The following is a 25,130-nucleotide window of genomic DNA, read 5'->3' on the forward strand; positions in this document are numbered from 1 at the left end:
GGAGGAGGTGGGGTCCGCCCCGCGCAAGCAGCTGAGGGAGAGCGCGAAGGGAGAGACCCGGCCCGAGCGAAGCGCAAGAGGGGGGGAGAGAGAGAGAGGCAGGCGGCGGCGGCGATCACCGACTCCGCTCCCCCCCTTCTCCTCCTCTCTCGTTTTCCTCTTCACTTTCCTCCCCCCCCCCTCCTTTCCCGGTCTCACCTCACGCCGCCATGGAGCTCATCACGATCTTGGAGAAGACGGTCTCACCAGGTAAAAGGGGGAGGCGAGGCGGCAGAGGGGGAAGGCCGCTCCATGCGGGAGAGGGCAGCCAGCCGGGGGGGTGGAGGGCCGCAAGGGGTGGGAGTGGGACGTTTCCCCTTCCCCGCGGAGGCGCCCGGGTGTGGGGAGCGGTCTTATTCGGAGGGAGGGAGGGAGGGGGGGCAAGCCGCCGCCCCCCCCTCCTCCTCCTCCACGTACACGCGCATGGGGGTAACAGAAGAGGTTCGGGGACAGCCATGAGGAGGATGTCCCCTTTAAACTCCCGGCTTGTGCTGATGGTTCTCCACCGTTGCGAAAGGTACGGGGAGAAAGGGTGCAATTGAGGACCACGTCTCCTTTCCTTCTCTCCCCCCCCCGTCAAATTGGAGACGGATTTTTTTTTGGGGGGGGGGCGGCCGCAATCCCCGGAGCTCTTCGCGCTACCTGGACGATGGGTTCTTAAATTTGGCCGCGATATGGAACGGGCATGTTTTGGGAGGGGCCGCAGAGAGATTAATGCACGTGCCTGACGATGGAGGGTGGGGGGTTGCAAATGGATGTGAGGAGCCTGGAGGGAAAGGGTCCTGTGGAGGTGAAGGGTGGCCCCGGGGTCGCCTCTTCAGGCAGGCGGGGTGAGGTTCGGAGGAGGTGAATGCTCTCTCTCGCTCTCTCTCCTTTAGCGCTGGCTGTGGGGCATGGGTGTTGGCGGCGGCGGGGGGGAGGGTTGTTTCCTGCCCTCGGGGTAGGGGAAAGGAGAGTGCAGCCATATGGATGTAGAAAAGAACCAGAAGTCTAGTTGCAACCCTGAAGACTAACAAAATGCCACCAATTGTGTTAGTCTCCAAGGGGCTACTGGACTCTTGCCCTTTTCTAATGCTACAGGCTTACCCATCTTAAGCAAATGGACGTGGTACTTCGGCACTACTAGTGGCCCCACGTGCGCCCGAGATTGTGTTCTCTCGAGTATAAAACGGGGTGATGGATGTCAGGAATGGGTTCTTGCCGTTAGGGACCGATGCACGTGCGGAGGTGTGTGTGCCTTTTGGGTACCGGGATTGGGTCAGGGGAGAAGGTCCTGCCCGGTTTGCATGTAGGCCCCGGTCGGTCTGATGATGAGACCTGTATAGCTGAGGTCATGGTCCAGCACTGGTCGGTATAAGTTGAGTACATCTTTCCCACCTAAATCCATGAGGCGTGTAGGTGGGGGAGAATCTTATTCTTTGCGAGGGGGGTTGTGCAGCGACCCGTGATGCTCGTGTTCGCCGGCTGCATTTGTTAGGCGAGGAAAGGGAGACCCCCCCCCCCCAATTTGCTTGGGGAAAGAAGATGCTCTTTCCTTTTCAACTCGAATGTGTGATGCCGTGCGGAAAGTGATTTCTCTCCTCCTCCCAACCTTTCTGCGCGTGGAAAGTTAGTTCAGCACGAGGCCTCTTTTGCAGGGCTTCGCAGGCCGCCCTTTCCTGTGTGTGTGTGCGCGGGGTGGCGGCGGAGTGCCCTAATTTTAAGCACTATGAGGGGAGGTTGGCGTGTTGCGGCTCAGTTTCGAGGAAGAGGGAGTCCAGATGCGGAGATGGTTGCCGAGGGTGGGAGGGGAGCGCCTCCCTTTTCAGTGGGGGCCCCCCGATATTGACACCTCTCTTCTCCCTTCCCTCCGTGAATCTTCCCCTTTGCCCCCTTTTAATGCCCTGCAGACCGCTCCGAACTCGAGGCGGCTCAGAAGTTCCTGGAGCAAGCGGCCATCGAGAACCTGGTAAGAGAAAACTCGGCCTTGGGTGGGGTTCGCGAAAGCGGGATCCCCTCCCTCCCCCTGTGTGTGTGTGTGTTTGAGAGCATAGCAGGCCGAACCGCCATAGAGGGGCGCAGCCTAACCGAAGGGTTTCTTTTTCTCTCTCTCCTTTTTTTCTTTTTGGAAGGGGGGGTGGGGGCAAGGTAGCCAATCGCGAGGCGCCCGAGCATCGCGCCACCCAATCGCGAAGGCAAGCCGGGCCCGCGGGAGGGAAAAGGAAGAGGAGGGCGGTTTGGCTGTGCCGCGCTGCATGCATGGAGGGAAAAGGCTGTGGAGGAGGGAGGATGGATAGGGCTGGCGGGGGCCGGCCATGTGGGAAAAGCCGGCATGAGCCTACCTCGCTAGACGCAGCTGGAGGAGGAGGCGGCCTGCAAAGGGCCTTTCCGCCTCTGTGCTGGCAGGAGGCGACAACTTTAGGTTTCGTTTTCCAACTGTTTTTTTCTCTTTCTGGTTTACTTTTCTCCGCCCCCCATTCCTTCTGCATCAGCTTTCGGGCATTTTCTAATCAACTCCAGCTCCTGCATCGTGCTAGCCTTGAATAAGCTGAATTGTACCCATTTGGTTTCCACAAGGTTCCTTGCGTCAAGATTATTTTCTCCCATTTGGAAAGCAAATGTTAAATCAATTAAGTAAAAATATTTTCAGTATCTTCCGTTTTGAAATAATATTCCCTATTCCTGGAATTGTGTGGTAAAGCCAGAGTACAATGAAGAAGGGATAATAGCCAAGCAGGTATATAGCCCACAGAGCTAATGTGGGGCAACTTGAATTCACATACTTTTGGAGAGGGAAAGAGGAGAGTCCAATTCTGTTTTTCCCTTAAGGAAAAAACTGAAGGAGTGATGTTGATTTTCTTTTTTAGTTGGCTCAACTAAAATTGTTGCCACATGACTGCTTTTAAATGTAGTGGATCTCTTTGTGCAGGATAGAAGAATGAATTGCATGTAACCTAGCTTGTACCTGACCTTGCTTTGCTGACCATTGACTACTTAAGAAGCTGTATGTGTTCAGGAAAGATTGCATAGCATGTCTGGAAGGCACTGACAATGTGTCCAAATCAGCTGTTATTAGTTGCTTAAATAGAAATGACTGAGGATGTGCTGCTCACCCCTTGAGAGAATCTTTAAATGGTACTTTGAGGATTAAACTGCTCAGGCTTCAAGATTATGCCTTTGAAGACTGTGGGGCTCCTGGAGGCTTTGGACTGGCTCCAGCAATTCTGCAAGCTTTAGAGATACAACTTATGTGAATTGCACATAATGTTTTGAATTGGCATTGTTGATTCAGTGAGTAGCTTGTCTGTTGCCCTCAGATCCTGATACTTGAGTATTTTAGTTTTCATACAGCTATTTAGAATGTTTCTCCCCTATTTGTATTTCGTTTGCAGGGTCACATCCTGTGGTTTTGCCCTGCTGTGGTGCCAGTTGTTTTGTGTTTAGACTTTTGATAACATTCACACAGATTGCATTTTTAAAAATCCCTCAACATTATTATTAATACTTTATACACTTCAATCTGCACCACATGCAATGGTAGTTCAAACCTAATGTTGTCCCTAGTTTGAGAGATCTCATTCTTGGGCCTGAAGTTTTAAAATCTTGGTTTGTGACAATGAAAAATTCAGTTACCTCCTCAATGTTAGAAATTATATTTCACCCTTTTTTGTAAGGCATGGCATGCATAAGATTACTTTAACCTTAAAATAATCATGTGCCATAGGGAGGGCTGTGGGTGCGCATAAGGGCTTAGTGGGGAAATTTGATGCAAGGGTTCATATGCCAAATCAGTAAGTACACTTAGGGACAGTCTTGCTAAGAGCTGAAAAATATTTACACAAGTGCCAGCTTTTAGGTGCCTTTGGGTGAGAAGAAGCCAGGACTTTCAGAAATCCAGAACAGTAAATTCTAAGGTGCCATCATGATAATCTTGAGCCTCAGGGCTTCATCCCGCCCTAGTGAGTTTAGGCTTATACTTAACTCTGTGTGTTTGGATTGGGGTAGAACTATACATGAAGATGTAAATTCAAAATTTGACTTGCTCCTTGCCAGTTTTTCCATGCAAATGTCTCTAGTTCTCTTTAGCCCATTTTCCCCCGTATATGCTTTGAGGCTAAAAGTAAATGGGATGACTTCTTGCTGAGGAAAACTATAATACTGCCTGCAATTCTCCACAGTATTTTCTGTTGGAGATTTGGCAAAGGGTATTTGAAATAAAATTGTTGCTTGCAGAGGGGAAGGTTTGCAGTTGTCACTCCCTCTTCCCCTAGTGGGGCCCCCTAAAGGTCAAGAGCTCAAACTCTTAAATGTTTAGGAGACAATGTCAGAAATGTCACCCTTTTTTGTAAGACATGGCATACATAAGAGATCCCGTTTTAGTCTTAAAATAATCATTTGTCATAGGTGTAGTGGTTAAGAGTGGTAGCTGCTAATCTGAGGAATTGGGTTTGATTCCCTACTCTTCTCCATGAAGCGTGCTGGGTGTCTTTGAGCCAGTCACAGTTCTCTCAGAATTCTCTCAGCCCCACCTACCTCACAAAGTGCCTATAGTGGGGAGAGGAAGGGAAGGCAATTGTCAGCCGCTTTGAGACTTTTTAGGGTAGAGGGAAAAAACACCAACTTTTCTTTTTTCGTAGATGAGCTGCTGCTTACCATTTAATGCCTCCTGCTGTTCCATATCTTTTTAGAAGTAATACATGAACAATATTATTGAACAAAGAAGTCAACTGTTTTTTCTCCCAACTCACTGTTTTGTAGGAATGATGTGGGCAGGACCAAAGATGCCCTGGTCCAGCTCTTTAAGGTTCTGTACAGCTTAACCAACATCAGCACAGTACTTTTTCCTCTGCAGGTCAGCTTCACTATTGCAGAAATATTGTAGTTATTCTCGTTACCGTGTCTTTTGGTCTCAAGCAGAGCATTTTCCCCATGTGCTGCTGCCACTTCCACACACAATTCTCAGCTGCTCAAAGGTTCTTTCCCCTTCTTTGTTTGGGAGAGGATGGGTTCCTTAGCCCATCACGATCCAGATCATGTTCCACTGTCTTGTCTACATTGCTTTCCTTTACTCTATCATCTTAGGTGAGAAGGAGGCCCATGGGGTGATGCCTCCTCCCGAATCTTCCCTGACAATTTGAATTTTGGTGGGAAGTTGCCTCCTCCACAACTTGCCAGAACCTGGTATTATTTAAGTGATTCGCGCTGGCCTGCAGCTCAATTTCACCTCCTTTGTTCCAGTTTGCTCCTGGGCTGAGAGCTCCGGGTCAAGGTGGGCTTCGGCCACAGCATGCAGGAAAGGAGACTGGAGAGGGAAGCAGCAGGGAAAGGAGAGGAGCCAAGAGTGAAGCTTGGAGAGAGTCGGGGCTGGGCTGTGCATCTATTGCCTGTCATTCAAAAGAGAGATGGGCACCAAAGTGCAGGTTCTCCCCAAAGAAAGAAAGAGAGAAAGACGGCTGCAGCAAGGAAAACCTGGCGGGGACGACATCATTGTGGGTTAATGTTGGAAGTGACGTAGGCATGTCCCCACCACCCCCCAGTTGTTTAGCTACAGTCCTGGAAAGTAGAAGTTCCTCTGGATCTCAGCTCTGTTAGGAGTGGCGGCCAGGTGGAAGATGATAAAAGGATGTCCATACCTGAAGTCAGGGTAGACGATATTCGAAATGGGGGCTGAAAGATCTGAAGGTGCTAGAGGAAGCTAGGTTGGGACTCTGCAGTAGCACTGAGAAAATAATTTGGGTTTTTACATTAAATTGTTTAAACAGCAGCCAAGGGTGAAAAGGGCTGGGATCCAAAGCACTGCCCAGATCCATATGTTCAAAAGACATGCATGTTGGGTATGTTTCTCAAATAGCCTCATACCAGCTTATTTTTGAAATTGCCATCTATAACAGAGGTGTCAAACTCATTTGTTGTGAGGGCTGGTTTGGACATAAATGTCCCTTTGTTGGGCTGGGTCATGTGTGCCATAAAGTGTAATGCCGGATACCGGAGATATAAACTTTGTGAAGTACACAGGCTAACCCAATTAATGATATTATTTTTTACCCAAAATACAAACAAAAGCAATCCATTCCTAGCAGTGAAAACAATTGATTTACTGGGGAGCCTACAAAAGCCCCAATAAATGTATTTAAGCATCATGTGCAAGAAAGGGATACCATGAAAAGGGAGAGTACCTTATATTTCCATACATACCAGTTGCTTGCGGGCCAGGTAAGAGCCCTGGATGGGTCGCTTCTGGCCCCCGGACCTTAGGGTTGACACCCTGGTCTATAATAATGGTGTAGGGTTCTGCTATTCAGAGAAAGAGTTACTGTTTGGATCCTAGATGGATTCTGGTTTCTGAACACCAATAGCTATCTTTCTGATATTGGTGTAGCTGGATTCATGGGAATTTTCCAGCCTGGCAACTCACCGCAATCATATTCAGCTCACTGGCCACTTAAGTTAACAGTGGGGTTGAACATTGAGCATATTTTTCCTGCCCCAGCCTTTGAACATTTACACTTATGCAGCCTTTTAAAGTGCTTTTATCTCTGTAGCCTTTTGGGGTAGAAATTGACACTTATCTGTTAGCCTGTCTGTTGGTCTGTCTATCTGGAAGTCCAAAAGGGTTTTAAAACTGTCAGGTGCTTTTAAGCAAAATAGTCCTTTGTACCCATGCTGGTATCTGTGGCTTGTGTGCATGTGTATTTTAAGGCCATCTTGGTTGTAAGTGGTATGATTTGATCAAGTACTTCAGTCTGTTCATCATAGTAACACACACAGATCATTTGTTAAGTTTATTAAATTTACTTATTTTAGGAGGTCACATTGGAGCAAACAAACTTCCCACGTGTGTCGTTTAGTTGGTTTAAAAATCACTGCTGTTGAATTCCAGGCATTCTGTTTGAAGACAGATTTCTGTCTTCTATAGCAGGGGATCCTATTTGACACAGGGCAAGCTCAGTAAATGTATTTTGTAACAGGCGCACAACGGATTTGCCTCTTACTGTGTGTAGCATATCTGGGCATTGATACCCATTAGTAAGCCAAAAGTACATTTGACCATTATGATGCTTTTTTCCTACCACTTTTAAATTAGGAATTGTTGTTCTTGTGTGGAGAAAAACTTACTGTCCATTATTGCTAACTTGAGAAGAAAGAAGGTGTGACAAGTAATTGAAGTGGTAGTGTATGTTAGTTTCAATATAGAGGATAGAAACTTCTTTATACTCCCTCTTCCAAAAGTTGTGAAATTGTGCTAGGATTCCGAGAAACCTTTCTCACTGCTTGTGGGGGAGAGGGTGTACTGCATGTGTTCTTTCTCTGCTAGCCATCCTTACAATAACCAGCATGCGCTGCATTTAGTATTTCAATTTGGAGCAGTTCTTAAAACATTCCAAAGGAAGATTTGCTTCCAAAAAACTCTTTAAACGTTTAGAATGGGAACATGAGAGGGAAGGTCTTACATTGGGAAGAAAGAATAATTAGAAGCAAAGTTGGAGGACTTTACATGTAAAGACCAGGAGCTTGAAGTGGATGACAAAGTAATCAGTGTAGAGACTCAAGAGTAAGAGCTTTTACTAGATATTTTCTGGATAGACTGAAGAAGCAAAACATGTCTGTAGCAATGATCCCTCTAAGCTGTGGAGTCTTTTGAGCAAAAATTCTACTTTGTAAGCTACTGTCATTATTAAAGTTGTGAGTGTCCTGTTTGGCTACTGCATAAATTAGTTTGCTCTGGAGCCATCCTTTCTGAAGTAAGACAAAACTGTGTGAGCTGGAGGCTGAAAAACTGTGAGCTAGCTCACTCTAACTCAGCTTAGAGGGAACACTGGTCTGTAGTAGACTGAATGTTGGGCTAGGCCTTGTGATGAGGGCTTAGACCATTGTATTGGACAGGAAAGAGACTGAATGTTCTTCTAGAAGTCACGCTCTCTTGGTTCTTAATTTGTGCGAGTAGGAATAACCAGGGGAAGATTTAATTAATATTTTGTAGTGATCAAATGCAGTAACCAGTGAGGGAGAGTACATACTATATGTGAAGAGGGGAGCATGTGTACACTCAGCTTGGAAGTATTGTCAGTTAAATTCACTGAAGCTTGGCTAAAATGCTGTCTTCCCTCAAGATGCAGCTTCCATCAGTAACTGAAAAAAAGTCTTAACCTGTCTTTCTTGTTGGCTAGCCCACTTTCCTTGTGGAACTGTCCAGAGTGCTGGCAAACCCAGGAAACAGCCAGGTTGCCAGAGTCGCAGCTGGTTTGCAGATCAAGAACTCACTGACTTCTAAAGATCCTGACGTGAAGGCTCAGCACCAGCAAAGATGGCTTGCAATCGCTGCCAATGCTCGCCGAGAAGTCAAGAATTATGTATGTAAAAACCACCATCTCTACTTTTTTCTTCATAGCATTAGTTTTGTTCAAAGAGTTTGCCCTGCCTTCCTCTAGCTAATACACAACGTTGCATTCTGCATTGTGTTCCTACAGTTTGCTCTTCAATTTGCTTTGCTTTTCCTGCCCATTTCTGAGCTATGGATAAATGTTTACTGTTGTGAAGACAGTTGGAGGTTGAGATGGCTGTCTTGACTTTTAAGTTATATCCTATGACATTAAAATGTTTAAGGCAGTTTAATGTGTAGCTCTTAACATTCCTCCATCTTAGACCCAACTGTGCTCAGGTGACTCTTGCTGGTTTAGTGATCCTTCCCTTTGCTTTATTACAGGTTTTGCAAACTTTGGGTACCGAAACCTACCGGCCCAGCTCAGCCTCACAGTGCGTTGCTGGCATCGCCTGTGCAGAAATCCCTATGAATCAATGGCCTGAACTCATTCCTCAACTGGTAGCCAATGTTACGAATCAGCACAGCACAGAGCATATGAAAGAGTCAACATTGGAAGCAATTGGTTACATCTGTCAGGATATTGTAAGTGCTACCATGTGAATATGCAGTGCTGATTCTCCTGCTTTTTCCCTGCACCTGTTTTCCTCTGCTCTTGATTGCTTAACCAGAACCAGAAATTTCCACCCAGTAGTCTCATTCACTGTATGTGCTTCCGTGGGCAGCATTGAACCCCGTAATACATGGCAGAAAAATAGTGCTTCTGTGCACAGAATTTCTTTGCTGCACCATTTACTAAACCCCCTTCCCACTCCCAATCAAGGATCGAATGCAAGGGGTTTCCAAACCTTGAACAATAAACGATCAGGAGCCCCACTAGGGAGGGATTGTTTCAGAGGTATTTAGAATCTCACTCAGCAGGTCTAGGTATGTCAAGTACAAGGGACAAGAAATGCAAACACGTGGCTCTTCTGTTTGCATGTTTTGATCTTTGGCAACTGTCCTTGCTTAAACATATGCAGGGCTATTCTCCTATAATGAAGCGCAAGAGTCCAGTAGCACCTTAAAAGACTAACAAAATATGTGGCAGGGTATGAGCTTTTGTGAGTCACTGCTCACTTCTTCAGAAACTATAATGAGTGATGCATCATCTCAATGACTGTGAGGAGAGAGAAGTGGTAGCGTTATTTTGGATGAGTCAGACGCGCAGACAGAGGGCAAATCATTGTGCTTCATATCTGGTACCTGTCATTCCTGAAGTTGATCTGAGTCCTAACAAAGTCTACAAACCTGGGAGTATTGTATATCTGCTCATGGAGCCAGGCATTCTAGGCACAGAGCTCTGAGTGATATACAACAGCAAATAAAATACAACATAAACATCATAAATCATTCAATATAATAATAAAAACAGTTCCCAGGTGGCGTCCATGAATCAAATTTTAAGCCAGTTCTGGTTGCCGCCTCGCAGGCAGGGTAGGGAGGAGGCTGAAGGAAAAGAAAAGATGGAATAAAGGAGAAATGTGCAAGCCATGATAGAGCCTGTCGCTGTCCTCAACCAAAAGCCTGCCGGAACATAAAACCCTGAAGGATTGCATTCAGTCCCACAGGGCCCTGATGTTATTTGGCAGGGAGTTCCACCAGGTTGGAGCCAGGGCCGAAAAAGCCCTATGGGGCCAGGGATCACCAGATTATTCTAAGCAGAGCATAATGCTCTTTGGTGGACATATTAGCCCTCACTGTTCTGAAGAAGAGCTTATAAAGAACACTTAGTGAGCTTGGTCAAGAACCTAGATGGGGATCCAAGTAGACATGGTCTACTTAGCCCTCTCTTTGCAGCTATTCTTACACTATTCCTCTTGCTACAATCTTTCTTAATTCTTCCCTTTGCTGCAGCACTGTTGTTCAGCTGTTGAAGTTGAAATATTCGAGGACTTTCATTGGTGTTTCCTACAGGGTATGGCATGTTGTCAGCCCTAAGTAATACAGGGCAAACTTCTTTTTTTAAAAAGGAATCAAATTTAAATGATTCTGTGCCTGCACGGGCAGTCCCTGGTTTGTACTCTTGAGTATGTTGCTAATTATGTGACAGCTGCATGGTGACGAAACTATAATTCCATGCTGAACTCTTGCTGGAGGCAGAACTGCTGCTCCTTGTGAAGTTTATCTTGTTCTGATCCCCGCTTTCAGGACCCAGAACAGCTTCAGGACAAGTCAAATGAGATCTTGACGGCCATTATCCAGGGCATGAGAAAAGAAGAACCAAGTAATAACGTGAAGCTAGCGGCTACCAATGCACTCCTGAACTCTTTGGAATTCACCAAAGCAAACTTTGACAAAGAGGTAAGCAGGCCACTGTACGCGCATGGCTGTGTGTGTGTGTCAGGGATGAAGAGAAGTGCAAGGCTTATGAGAGTTGGTGATGGGAACGAGAACTAAATTCATGGTCAATGATGAGAAACCATGCCCTACGCTGAGTTTCCTGATGCACAATCATGAGCCGCTGAAACCTGGATTTGTGATCTTAGAAGCTAGCTATGAGAGACCTGCCGATATACAGAAATAGAGAGGTAATATTAAGTTAAAATAAAACTGAACATTTCAGTGGGTTTTAGCAAACTTAGCTGTGCTTCCTGAAGGAATCCTGGCAAGTTTTCTTCTAGAACAATGTGGTTGTCAGCTAGTTGCATACCCTTGTGTTGGGGATTGCTTCAGCACATGGGGGAGCACCACAAATGTCTCCTGGGTCTGTGGGGCTCACCGTTCACTTCTTAAGCAAACTTCTGTGGGGCTCAGTTTGCATACTCTGCCCTCCCAGTGGGCTGTGACACTGCCTGGGTGACTTTACCTCTGAATATGCGCACACAGCCTATTGAATTTGTTGCATGCTTTTCCTCCTTTGCATTGCAGGCAAGATCTTGAGTGGTATACTGTGATCATGCAATAAGTGTGCTGGCTGATAAGTACAAGCTCATAAACAGTCGTGTGTTACCTTTCTCTGATCCCTTAGAATACTTCACTGTCCAGACAAATAATGAAAGGTGCAAGTGTCAGCTGTTTAGGCCTTAATGTTGCTTCTGGAATTCTGGTGTTAGGGGCCCGATCTGTTTTTAATCTGCCAAAGCATAAAAGAAATCTGGAAGCCTAGGGGCAGGTCTTTGTCCTTGCCTCTTCAGTAAAAGATTCCATAATGGAGCTAGTTCCATTATAATGGGTGCAGTACCCCTGAAGTTCATTTAATGAAGGAGTCTGTATTCCATGAAGGCCACCTGTTTCCCAAAAGGGCCGAGTATCCCTGTCAATGCAAATGGAAGCTCTGAAATAATCTTCCTCCCAGTTATACCTACATCTCAAAATTTTCTGTGGTTCAAAGAGCTGCAAAATACTAGAAGAGAACAAGAGCTTCTGAAATCCAGTTTTTAGTAATAGACCAAAGCACAAAATTCCAGATGAGTCTGTTAACTAAATTATGAAAATTGGAAGCCCTGTTTAAGGAACTTAGTGCCAGGCATGTTATGTTTGGTTTGATAGATGTTCAGATGTCCTCATTGGTTCTAGATAAAGGATGCTTTACTGTGTCATGAGCGTAAATGTAAAACTAGATACATGACATGTTCTGACCCTACTTTCAGGGCCTCATGTAATGTTTGACCTTGTCACTAGATATCAATGTATACCATAGTGCAAATAATAATCCTGTTATTCCTGTGATGGAAATGGAAGAGCCAGTTTGGTGTAGTGGTTAAGTGTGCGGACTTTAATCTGGGAGAACTGGGTTTGATTCCCCACTCCTCCACTTGCACTTGCTGATGTGACCTTGGGTCAGTCACAAGCTCTGGCACAGCTGTCCCTGAAAGAGCAGTTTGTGTCAGAGTTCTCTCAGCCCCCCCCCCCCTCACAGGGTGTCTGTTGTGGGGAGGGGAAGGGAAAGGAGTTTGTAAGCCGCTCTGAGACTCCAAGTGAAGGGCGGGGTATAAATCCAATCTCTTCTTCTTCTCTTTTGTTTAGGAGTAGACGATTTACAACCCATGTTGATGAACATCAAACATAAGTTCATTGTGAACTTACCTAATACTTCCTTAATGAGAGTAGATGCCCAGATACATGTTCCACTTAATTAATTAATTTATTATTCAACTTATACCCCGCCCTCCCCGCTACGCAGGCTCAGGGCGGCTTACATTAGTTAAAACATTGTACATACTATATAAATAACAATTAAAATATGGTAAAATCATCAGTGTTCCATTTAAAATAAAGGTTGTTAAATAGAGTATTCATTATGTCACAGGCTTGTTAGAAGACCAGAGTGGAGTAGAGATTTTTAGTGTGTGGTGTGATACTTATCCTAAAATACTCGAGTCTTTGTCTTGTGGAAAAATAGTCAAAGGAAGACTAGTGATTATAGCCCCCTGCCTGCCTTTTTTTCTGATGTGCCACAAGAAAGCTGTTCAAGAGCAAAAATTGACAGTTGCTCAATCTGACTTAGGGTTTTCAGTCTTCTTTGTTTCAGCCTTCTGTGCTTTTTCGGACCAGTCTGCTTCTGTATTTCAAGAAGTACAGTTTTAAATAGAAGCCAACATTCTTGGGGCTCTAGCAATAGTGGGAAAATATTTTCACACTAGAAAAATACATACATATTGATCCTAATTTTGCTGCTCCTTCTCTGTTCCCAGTCTGAAAGGCACTTTATTATGCAAGTAGTCTGTGAAGCAACACAGTGTCCAGATACAAGGGTAAGTTATATCTTTCAAAGTTTTTTTTCCTGGTCTCGATGCATGATACTATATGAGACTTCATATGATATATGACAGGCATATCCAACTTCGAACAGGTAGTGATCTATTTTTTCCGACCAAAAGTGCCGGTGATCTACCACCATGAAAATAAAGTTTCAAATTAGTTTCAAATTAGATTTTAATCCACTAAAGTTGGGTTCCACCCCCCCCACCACCACCCCATTTATAATGCACCTTCTGTCAGGAGACCAAGTGGGGCTGGTGATCTACCTCTGACCTCTCTGCGATCTGCTGGTAGATCACGATCTACCTGTTGGACATACCTGATACATGAGACTTCCTTTATAAAACCAGCGTGGGAAAACTTAACTGAATTCTGATGGGCTCATCCTGCGGATCCATTCTCCCAGCAGAGGCATTTTCCTGTAGTGGAAGGAGTCGTCTCCTGATACAAAACGCTCTCCCTTCTAGCAGGACGGTTCTGTAGGATACAACCCTTCAATATTTGCCAATCATTAATGATAAATACAGCTCCTCTGGGTACATGCTCTTTTTACAGAGTTGGGTGGGGAGGAAGATTCCTGTCCCAAAGGAGGCCATAATCTAAATTGACTATGGGTAAGACAGCCAGTGGTGCTAAGGGCTAAACATGAGCAAGTGCAGTCATGTGTTCTTAAACTTGATTTACAGTTGGGGAAGAGCATTTAGTGGCTACCCTGAAGGCCTCACAGGGGAAAAAGAATTGGTGAAAGTGGGCAAAACAGTACCATGGACGTGTTGAGGGAGGGACTTCAGATAGCAGACCACAAGGGAAATGAGGCAGTCTGTGATGTGGGGGGGGGGGGAGTTGAGAGTAGCAAAGCTGGACCGTTACAGGCCAAGGTAATAAGGACAGGAGAGTGGACAGGTCAGAAGACAATGGTTTTGTGCCGGATATGGACAAAGGGGCTTCAGTGTGGTGAATTATTTTGATAGAACAAGGTTTTTTTTTGTTGGGGACGGGGTGGGGTTGAGGCAGAGAACTAAAATGCAGCCCAGGAAAGCCTGGGAAGAAGGCTGCAGTAGCTGGAAGTGGGAGATTGCTGAAGTTTGCAAAGGAAGGCAAAGTGTGAATTCTTTTTGCAGTGTTGTGCTACGAGAAGTGATGTGACTTGGCAATAACTTGGAAAGCAAAGAGAAGTAAAATATGATGCCAGAGCTTCCTTGCCTGCTCAAGAGGCTAAACTGAGACTAGAGCCTGGTTTCAGTTTTGAGTGAACACAGTGTGCTGCTGCAAAGGCAGTGCGTGCCAGTGGTTCTCAGAGGTCTGTCTGGCACAGTGTTTTTGTTTCCACCAGTGACAGCCAGGTGCTGCCTGAAAAATGGCAAGCAGTATTCAGTCCCCCACACCCTGCAAATCTGATCATGCTTTTGCATGAAGGTTCCCTTTTTAAAGAAGTGTTAGGCTAATCATTAATCATTTGACAGTCCTCAGATTTGCCAGGTTTGCTATAAAAAGTGTGGCGATCTGCTCTGGTTCTGCAGACAGATCCCTTCCAAGCATGTCTGCTTGCTTAGAGGTGCCTGAATAAGCTCTGTCAAAGCCTGAGTCCAGTGGCACACAAAAGCTTATACCTTGAATAAACCTTTCTTCGTCTTAAAGGTGCCACTGGACTCTAAATTTGTCCTGCTGCTTCAGACCAACATGGCTGACCACCTGGCACTGTCAAAGCTCTGTAACTTCTCAGTTTTACCCTTTGGTTTATGTCCTGCAGCCAGATGGGATGGTGCAAAACATAAATGTGTTAGCTTTTTACATCTCTACCAATTTTTATCTCCTTTAAATCTTTATACTCTATGCTATTTTAAATTGATGTTGCTGATTATTTTAGTGCCTCCACATTTAATTCACTTCATAACTGTATTTGCAGTTTTAATTGAGATTTTATTGCTGCTATTCTGCAGTTCTGAAGTATTGTAGTGTGAGAGATGCCTGTTTTATTCCTGCAATTCTAACACGTGGTTATCTAATGTTACTTCTTCTTTAAAATTCTGTGTAAGCAGCCTTTTGTGCCTTTGAAGAGTGGAAATGATTTTTAAAACTGGTTCCAAAAGAACAATAGGTGATTGTAAGGAAGGTCCTCGCTGTGGGCTGTCACACAGTTCCTTAGACACAGAAAAGAGGTGTCAAAGTTGCCTGCATTACTGTCATGGGCTACAAAGTGAATCCATGTGACTATGCACCATGGTCCTATGCCGAGATGTCCATCTAACAGTCACCTCATAGTGGTTTTCCTGTCAAATTGACAGGAGAACAGGTTTCTACATGCAATCAGAAATCTGAATGAGGGGATATAAAGTGCCGGTGGGAGATTTCTCCTCTTCAGGTGGCAGCTTACCTGAGAGTTTTATGCACATTGTTTTGACTAGTTACTTGGGAAGTTGTAAGTGTTCAGGTGTCACTGCTGCTACTGGCTGTAACTTAAATGTGGCAGGTATTGTGGACAGACAAGGCTAGCTAGAGTCTGCTTGGATATCCTGGTTTCATTGCTATTGTTGAGAGCTGACTGCAGCAAGAGTGATGCTCTGCAGCTGCAAACCCTGTGCCCTGGAAGACTGCTACCAATGTACCCGGGATTCCTATATTAAGATGCAGCAGCCAACTAGAGCAGCTACAAAATGAGGATTCACAGGCCTGGAGGTTTAAGAATCCCTGAGTAAATGAGGTAACCAGCATTCACATTAATCAGGAGCTTAATCAGACTGGTTATCTGAGCTGCAGTTTAGCACAGTGTTTGGAAATTATCTCATGTCTCAGTGCTAAAAAAGAAAGCTTCAAAAAAATTGGGAGCTTGAACTTAGCCACATGGACATCTCACAAGAGGTGATGCTTTAGTGTGGTACTGGACAAAGGTGGCTGCTGCTTGACCATGAACATGCTTATGGAACAAGCTTGGTTTACGATATTATTACTTTCTCTTGCATTAGTAAAGCTTTGAATTTTTCTTGTGGGTAATTAAGCTCTGCTCCTTTGCTGCAGTGACACTGGCAGAAAAATGCCATGGCAAGATTATTTTTCTGGCACTTAATACATCACAATCATTACCTTGTTTTTAGTCTCCCACTAGTAAGTTTTTATTTACAGTTGAGGAGCACACTCAGGTGCTCAGGGTTAATTGATAAAATTTGAATGCCAGTTTTCTCAGGCCATTATTAATGCACTTTAACTAGTGCTCCAGTAAAGCTGCTTTGTCTCCCAAAGTATCCATAGAGGGATAATGAGACCCATTTCTTTCTCTTGGTTTTTTTTTAGGTGCGAGTAGCTGCCTTACAGAACTTGGTTAAGATTATGTCTCTCTATTATCAGTACATGGAGACATATATGGGCCCTGCACTTTTCGCTGTGAGTATCGAAGGCTGGGAGCTGATAGCAAAAAGCCCATAAGGATTTCTTTGGGTAGAGCCCAAACGATTACCCTTTCCTTTCTTCCAAAGATCACAATTGAAGCCATGAAAAGTGAAATCGATGAAGTGGCTCTGCAAGGAATCGAGTTCTGGTCAAATGTCTGTGATGAAGAAATGGACCTGGCTATTGAAGCATCAGAGGTGAGTTAGAAGCTTGTCAGTAGCTTGTTCCTCCAGCTGAGACTGATTGGAGATGCTAATTCTGACTTCAATAGAAAGGCTCTGGTCAATGATGAGACACCATGCACCACTCTGATGACAATGATGCATTGATCCCTTATGAATTCAGAGACCAAGCCTTGCCAAAAGGAAGTACTTCCAAGACATGTGACTTCCTGAAACACTCTACATGCAGCATACTTTCTCACTGTGGCAGAGTCTGCATGAAAATGTCAGTAGGAAGTTTGCATTTTCTCATTCTTCATAACCGCAATGCTCTGGTGTGAAGATACACAGTTTATGGAACAGAGCGAGTGTGTCTTGGCTTTGTGAGGTGCTTAGCTGAACTGGGATTTGTATCCAGTTCTTTCCCACCTGTGTACAGATGGCTCAGTACTGAAGACCACCAGTTAATTGATTGACGCAGTCGGCATTCGCATAAATTCAGAACCAAAACAGCATATATGAAAATAACTTTTAATTAGTTTTTTTCCCCAGTGTCATCTTTGCAAAATGTGTGGTATTGAAGTGCCTGAAATAGGCCTCCACTTCCTGTCTACTCAAACCAACACTTCTTGATTCCATTTTCTTTTCTCCTAGGCGGCAGAGCAAGGAAGGCCTCCAGAGCACACTAGCAAATTCTACGCTAAGGGTGCCCTACAGTATCTTATCCCAATTCTCACACAGACATTGACCAAGCAGGTAAATGGTGAAGGTTTTTTAAATCCCACTCTCCAGAGCGGCAGGGTTCATGGTGTGCAGCACCTAGAACATATAGGGATTTCTGCTGAAAAGAATGTCCCCTTATCTTCCGTTTTCTGGCTTCTCTGGTGACTCTTTTGGGCAAGAGCTCTGAAATATCCGTGGCAGACTTTGGTCAATGATGAGAAACCATGCACCACGCTGATCAGTGATGCATAATTTTAGTTACCTGAGACTAAATCCCCAGATATTTATTGCTCATTCGGTTTTGAGCCGCTGTATCTCATACATCTGAGAGCTTTAAAAGAGTCGATCCAGTTGCATATATGACAGTGTGCCCTTCTGATTAGACTTCTTAATTGTATAGTTGCTGTGCTGGTACTAAAATACATGTGCACGGAGGCCTGTGTGTGTATTTCTGGTATATGTTTCTCAAAAATTGGCATCCCTTCTAAAAACTGAAATCTTTAGTGTCAAGTGCAGGTTTGTCCCACTCTGCTCCTCCTTCGTTCAGAGGAGGAGCCCTTCATCCTGCCACAAGTCCTGCTTTTACTTGTGCACGCAACAGGAAAAAGCTGGGATTCAGCTAGCACTGTAACGGGCATAGGGCGTGCACATCAAACTTCACTCTGCAATTCACTGTGGGGGATTTACCATGAGAAAACACTTTTGTGTTCTGTAGAGCAGTCACCACATAGTAGGGTTCAAAAACACAAAGAGTAATTTAAAATGGGAAGGGGGTAGCTTTGCAGTTACAGTGATACCAATTTCTAGTGGGCATGGACTTCATAGCTGCCCATAGCTCATGCAGGTGTGTGGGTTGTTAAGACCTTACGAGGTCGTTCATACTTGGCTAGATTGCCAATCCCGAGAGGACTGCTTCAGCTGCGTATTGGAATGTCTTTCCCTTTCTCGGCTGCACAAGTAAAGCTGCTGTCCGGGGCTGCAGTGAAATAACCCCCCCCCCTCTTTTTCTTTTTTAACAAAAAGTATATACAAAGGAGGATTTACTTGGGTACTGTCTCTCCCCCCCTCCCCCCCGGTGGCCTTCTCAGGATGAAAATGACGACGATGATGACTGGAATCCCTGCAAAGCAGCAGGGGTCTGCCTCATGCTCCTGGCTAACTGTTGTGAAGATGATATCGTCCCCCACGTTCTGCCTTTCATCAAAGAACACATAAAGAACCCTGACTGGCGATACCGAGATGCTGCAGTCATGGCATTTGGGTGCATTTTGGAAGGACCCGAGCCCAACCAGCTCAAACCTCTTGTTATTCAGGTGAGAGGTTCTAGGTCTGGGGTGGTTACCCACTTGACACTGAAGGAAACTGTGAGGTGATCCATGCTGCAGGAATCAGCTTGCCAGAGGACTCAGCTACTGATCAGAAATCATTTATTGTCTTCAAAGAAGCAGGAGGTCCTTGAGGAACATAGGCTGAAGTGCCACTAGTGGAGTGAAGCTGGAGAGTGGCACTTTCGTGCTCCCTGTTTCTGTGGCAGTCTTGTGATCCCCTTGCAGTTCTGGTTTTGGGGATAAGGGACCCTTGGGAACAACGTAAGTCCAAAGTGGCGGAGGGTCTCCCTTTCAGTGGCAGAGTTTGCAAAAGTTGCCTTTCCCTCCTCTGCCAGTGGAACAGTACCGTGGGATCCCACCACACATATGCATCTTTGGCACTCCCATCAACTTGTCTTAGAGTAGTTCTCCGGCTTCAGTGTAAGCCTGCATTTTGTTTAGGGCCATTAATGAAGTCACAAGTCTTGCATGACCAAGCCATGTCGATGGCCCTCATTGCCTTTCTCATAAAGCATTAGATTACTTTTGCAGTTCCTTTTGCACCCTTTCAAAGGAGGAAAAAAGATCTTAATTACTCACAAATACTTTTCTAATTAATTGTAATCTAATTATATACCGTCCGGGGAGGGCGGCATCTAAATCGAATCAATAAATAAATAATACTCTTCCCTGTTTATCTTGTGTTGTTTCGGGAAGAAGCCCTTTAATGAGACTGCATAGGGATTGGTATGAGGTAGAAGGACCACTTGAGGCATCCCTATTATAGCATCCAACCCTTCTTGCCATTCAGATTGTTCCCAAACCACCGTGATATGAAAAGTACTGTATCTGGTTACACCGATTCCCTGCTCCAACTTGTCCTCTCTATCTGCTCAGTAGCTAGAACATTCCCCATCATCTTGTACTCCAGTACAGTTCATTCTGGTAGTGGAGTGGTGCATTGAATTTGTCTTTATTGGGATTCTAGAAGCAGGGACATGTTGGGCCTGGGAAGAAGTGCAGAAGAGGGCAACTAAGGTGTTTAAGGGGCCAGAGTAACTTTCCCATGAGAAAGGGCTCAAGTATTTGGGATGGTTGGTTTTTTGGTTTAGTCCTCTTCTCTCCAAATGGGTTTGGGGTTTTTTCCAATTTATTTAGCTCACATGACCAGTGGTCTCAAGGACACCCACAGAATACAACAAACATGTAAAATACCAATGTAAGAGTTTAAAACTGTTAACATTTCACATCCAATTAAAATATAAACTGTATAAAGGTTTAAAATATAAAACTATGACATTGCAGTCATAAAATTGAAAACAATTTGAACCAAAAAGTGCACACCTCCCCTTAGCAGCAATTATTTATGCTTCAATGCTATTATAATAGCTAAATATTTTGCTACTAAAGTGGTGATTGTCGGGTCAGTATCTGTCAGCAGATAAGAGACCACCCATGGCTCCAGTGGAAGATGGTATTTAGATAAAATTGGATATACCCAATATGACCTAAGACCTAACCAATGAGAACAAAAGCAGATGTGTCAGCGTCTCAATCTCGCTAGAAACGCAGGTACAAAACCTGTCTGAATACGGAGTTCGTGAGAAACACCCCTTTAATTTTGCAGATGGTACAGCATTTAATCTTGCAAGAGTAAAAGCAAATCTATGAGAGGGGGTGGTAAGATGGCTTAGATATGATGGAAGGGTCAGCGAAGGAGGAATTCCCAGAGCTAGAGGAGAACATGCATGCCTGGCACGTGCAGCCGTACTAGCCCTATCGGAATTACTTGCTTTCGATCTGATCTGTCTCCATGCTTCTTGCTGAGATATATTCTTGAGTGTTGATATCGGGAGGCAAAGGAGGTTCAGTTTCTTTTCCATTTGATTTAACCAGGTATTTCTATAATTATCCTCCTTTAGTCTGTAAATCAAACTCCCTGACAGTGGACTAGAAAAGCAAACCTTCAGTCTTAATCTGAAAGCTCTAAGTTCTAGGGAGCATTGTGCTAGCTCCTACCTAAGAGCAGCTCCCGCCACGCACTTGGGGACTCCCAAAATTCGACGCAGGAATTGGGCTAATACTTTGTCTAAGGATTCAGAAACTGCACAAATCCAAATGGGTTTATAAAATTGTCCATGGAGTGGAGAAAGTGGAGGCAGCTACAGCTCATTCTTCCTCTTCCGTAATACTAGAACTCGGGCACCAAATGAAGATGTTGGTCAAGTGAATTAGGATGAATGAAAGGAAGTTATGATTCACTCACGTCGTAGTGTTAAGGCATGTCATGATAGCCACTAGCAGAGAGGACTTTTACAAAGGGTTAGACAGATTCATGGAGGGTAGGCTCATCAGTTGCTACTATTCTTGATGACGGAAGAGCTTCCCCGCATTTAGAGTCAGTAAACCTCTGAATTCCAATGCTGCAAAGCAACATGGGGAGGGGGGCGATCTTAGCATCTCTGCCCTGTTTGAGCCTCCAGGGCAATTGGTTCGCTGCTGTGTAAGACAGGATGCTAAGACTGGTCAGTGGGCCAGGTTCATATGAATCTGAGTTCCATGATTGCTCCCTCTAAGCTGTGGAGTCTTGTGAGCAAAAATACTTTTTTGTGAGCTACTGGCATTGTGAGTGAGCAATTTGGCTACTGCATAAGTTAGTTTGCTCTGGAGCCATCCCTCCTGAGCTAAGACAGAAATCTGTGAGCTAGAGGCTAAAAAACTGAGCTAGCTCACACAAACTCAGCTTAGAGGGAACACTGGTTGCAGTGTATGTTACGAATTCAGCTTAACTGCTCTCTTCTCTCCTAGGCTATGCCAACTCTAATAGAATTAATGAAAGACCCCAGCGTCGTGGTCAGGGACACGACTGCGTGGACTGTGGGTCGGATCTGCGAGCTGCTTCCTGAAGCAGCCATAAACGATATTTACCTCGCTCCACTGCTACAGTGTCTAATTGAAGGCTTGAGCGCAGAGCCAAGAGTGGCATCAAATGTGTGCTGGGTAAGGCGGGTTCCCGGGTGGGTGGGTGGGATTGAACCATAGAGTTCACTGGGGAAGGTGGCCAAATATTTAAAGCATCCATGTACGATCTGTGAGCAGCTACTGTTCCCAAAAGTGGTTGGTTACTTCATTAACGTGTGAAACAGTGGTAGTGATTGTGCTGGTTCTTATGCATAAGAGAGCTGCTTGTGGGAAGGAAGTGATTGGTGGGATGACAAAAAATAACTGAAGAGATGTCATTCGGCCCGTTGGACTAGAGGGGCTCCTGGTTCAATCTTGAAAACGATTATAGGTTCACATTGGACCCCCTAAACTGTGACTTATCCTTTCTTTCAGGCTTTCACCAGTTTGGCAGAAGCAGCTTATGAGGCTGCTGATGTAGCCGATGATCAGGAAGAACCAGCAACATACTGTTTATCATCATCATTTGAACTAATAGTTCAAAAGCTCTTGGAGACCACAGACAGGTAACTGTAAGCTGGCCCTCAGTTGCTACCTTGCTTTGTCATACAAGCCTTCAAAGGGATTTCACTGCGCTGGTCATTATCCTGCTGCCGTGCCATTTAGGGTCCTTAAAGGTATCTAAAGGACCACCTGTGCTTCTGTCAGCCTGGCCATAATCTTCAGTCTTCCATCCAGGCCCTGCTTTGTGTCCTCTCCCCTTCTAAAGTGAGGATGGTCACAAGGTTTTTTGTGTAGTTCATTTATAGTCCTCCTTTCTCTCTGAGACTGAAGTTACTGGGGATGGTTCCCTCTGTGGAATCCCTTTCCTGCAGCCATCCTTCTGGAATCTTGTAGAGATGTAAAATTTCTAGAAGTTTTGAAGCCACTGAATGAACACAATGGGCGGGAGAATGAAGTATTCTGCATTACTTCCCACAAGCTGCTTTTACGGATTTAACATAAAATACATAATTTATAGGTTAGCATATAAAATTGTTCCATTGGGCATATTTATTAAATTTGAAAGTATATGTGTTTTTATTTTCTACAAGAAAAATTGTCAGTATACCTAATACTTGAGAGAGTTGCAAATTGCTGCACCCCGTGCTACCACAGCACATGTATATATTTAATTTTTGCTAAGTGTGAAGTAAGAAAAAAATGAAAGTTAAAGTTATAAAATAGTTCTGGAGTAAATAAAAAAGTGTATTTTGGACAAACCCTCTTGTACTGTCACAATTGAGTGGACTGCCAGCATATTTGGATATTTCATTTATTTAGAAACAAATTATGCTTTCTCTCTAGAAACTTGCTCAAGGAGGCTTACAAGACATTAAAATATATTAATTAAAATCCAGCATAAAAACTAACCACAGACAATTTAAAGTAACGGTTTAGATTTGCATACAAAAACCAGCTCCTTAAAAGCCTGGGTGAATGGAATTCTTTTGGCCTGGTAGTGCAAGAGCCGGGCAAACCTTAAGGGAAGGGCATTCCATAAGTGAGGTGCCACTTTGAATTGTACTCAGAAACAAATGGGCAGCCAGTGTAGATCCAGTGTTGTGGTATGATCCCTGTATTCTGCCTCTGAGGGTAGCCTGGCTGCTGCATTTTGGATGAACTGACGTGTCCCAAGCATTTTCAAAGATTTGCTGGGAGTCCATTATTAGGAAGCAGCTCACATGAGGTCTCTCGGTGAGTAATAAAGAAAAGGAGGAGTGGATTTAGTGTTCTGGCATAAATCTGTCCTTGGTTTGCATCTGGATTACTGGCAACTGTTCACCTCTCGTTTCCCATTTTTAGTAATGTTGAAAATCCCGTAGGTCCCATAAAAATCTTGGCCTGTCATTCTCTTCATATCTTGGTAAACCTTAACATCCCACTTATTCCTCCAATATAAAATGTAATTCCTTTTCTTTTTTTTAAGGGGCCATCTTGAGTTCTGTGCTTTAGCCACATTTGGTTGAAAGTTCTCTAATTTTGGATTAAGAGACAGTCTTCTCATTTTCGTAAGGATCTTCTTGGGAGAATCACACGTCCCGGGTTCAAATTTATTCTAAGCCTTCCATACCCCTTGAGCAAAAGCAGTGTCTGTCTTCTCAGTGTCTTCTGATATTGATGGGCAATAAGTGTGGGATACACAAAAGGGAAGACTTTAAATTGTGGAATTCACCACTGGTGGAGGTAGTGATGGTCGCAATCATAGATGGCTTTAAAAAGGAATTGGATGTATCCAGGGGGGGATAGATCCATCAGCGGCTGCTAGCCGTGGTTAGTAAAGGGAATCCACATCTGAAGACAGTATACCTCTGAAACCTAGTGCTAGGCTGCAATATCGGGGGAAGACTTTGGTCTTTGCACACTGATTGCGCTGACTGGTAGCCTGTGGTGTGAAACAGGATTCTGCACTAGGTGGAACACTGGCCTGATCCAGCAGGGCTTTTCTCATGTGCTTATGTTGTGTTTGCCACGTAATCCTATTTTCTGTAAATTAATGACATCACTGCCTTCCACCTCTATATAGATGGTGCAGTTCAGCAAGGCCATCTGCCTTGAAATTGGATCCTATTCCATCAAGGTATTATTGCGCACTAAAGTTTATAGCATCTCTCTTCTGCAGAGTCTCTCCGCAAAATCATTTAAAACTACTGACCGTACATCACTTGTACAGTATACTGCCTTTCCTTTTTTTTTTGCCCCCCGAGGGGGATTTTTTTAATTAGCATTTTCTATAAACTACAAAGAACTACAACTAAAAATTGAAAGGGGAAGGGAAACTATGCCCTATCCCTATAACTATGGGAAATAGGAAAAGGATAGACTAATACATAGAAACTACTTGATGGGGAAAGGAGATCACTATTCTAAACTATATCATCTATTGGTTTGGGGAAAGGAGTGCTAATACATATCACGATCTTATTAGCTAAAAATAAGGCTTATTGACCTAATATAAGTTTGGTGTACAATTTAATTCATTGCAGTATTGCTTTAAGAGTATGCATTTAATAGCTTAGCACAAATTCTGCCTTTAAGAACTATTGTTCTTGTTCTAGAGTCTTTTCTTCCTGTGTTTCTTTATTTTCTTGGGTTTAGGGGCGGCTGCTCCTTTCTCCGATTCTGATTATTCTGGTGATGTGGAAGTAGTGCTTTTTGAATCCTGTGAGTAGGATTCTTCTTCATCTTCCTCCTCCTCCTGATCCGGTTTAGAGTTCTTTTCTTTCTTTTTATATTTCGAATTAAACATTTGATCCATAAATTTTTCAGCTTTTGGAACAGTCAATTTTGTATTTTTTATCCAAGTAATTAAAATTCAGTCCTTCCAGGAATAACCATCTGTATGGTACTCCCTTTTTTGCAGAGTGAGAGTAAGCATCCTGTATAGTTTCCTCCGTTTTCTGACTTGAAAGGGAATGTCTTTTAGTATTTTTATCTCTTCATTCTTAATTTTTAAATATTTTCCCATTGTAGATTTTAGCACCAGTTCTCTGGTAGATCGTTTCGTGAATTTTAGTTAGGTTTCCCCTGGAA

The 25,130-nt window shown here is 44.2% G+C and overlaps 1 protein-coding gene across 1 annotated transcript in view; it reads left to right on the top strand.

Annotated features, from left to right (window-relative positions):
* Positions 1–101: 101 nt before the first annotated feature.
* The window catches only part of KPNB1 (karyopherin (importin) beta 1), a 44,721-nt gene continuing 19,692 nt past the window's right edge, over positions 102–25,130 (top strand). Inside the window, exons 1-12 of the mRNA XM_015412433.1 lie at positions 102–249; positions 1,929–1,987; positions 8,187–8,369; positions 8,723–8,923; positions 10,529–10,681; positions 13,015–13,074; positions 16,370–16,459; positions 16,552–16,662; positions 17,281–17,382; positions 18,438–18,662; positions 21,465–21,656; positions 21,993–22,123. Of these exons, the coding sequence (XP_015267919.1) occupies positions 210–249; positions 1,929–1,987; positions 8,187–8,369; positions 8,723–8,923; positions 10,529–10,681; positions 13,015–13,074; positions 16,370–16,459; positions 16,552–16,662; positions 17,281–17,382; positions 18,438–18,662; positions 21,465–21,656; positions 21,993–22,123 (1,547 nt within the window). The 5' untranslated portion in view covers positions 102–209. The remainder of the gene's footprint in view (positions 250–1,928; positions 1,988–8,186; positions 8,370–8,722; positions 8,924–10,528; positions 10,682–13,014; positions 13,075–16,369; positions 16,460–16,551; positions 16,663–17,280; positions 17,383–18,437; positions 18,663–21,464; positions 21,657–21,992; positions 22,124–25,130) is intronic.

This window comes from Gekko japonicus, unplaced genomic scaffold (genome assembly GCF_001447785.1).
Source record: "Gekko japonicus isolate JY-2015 unplaced genomic scaffold, Gekko_japonicus_V1.1 scaffold8, whole genome shotgun sequence".
NCBI classification, from domain to species: Eukaryota; Metazoa; Chordata; class Lepidosauria; order Squamata; family Gekkonidae; genus Gekko; species Gekko japonicus.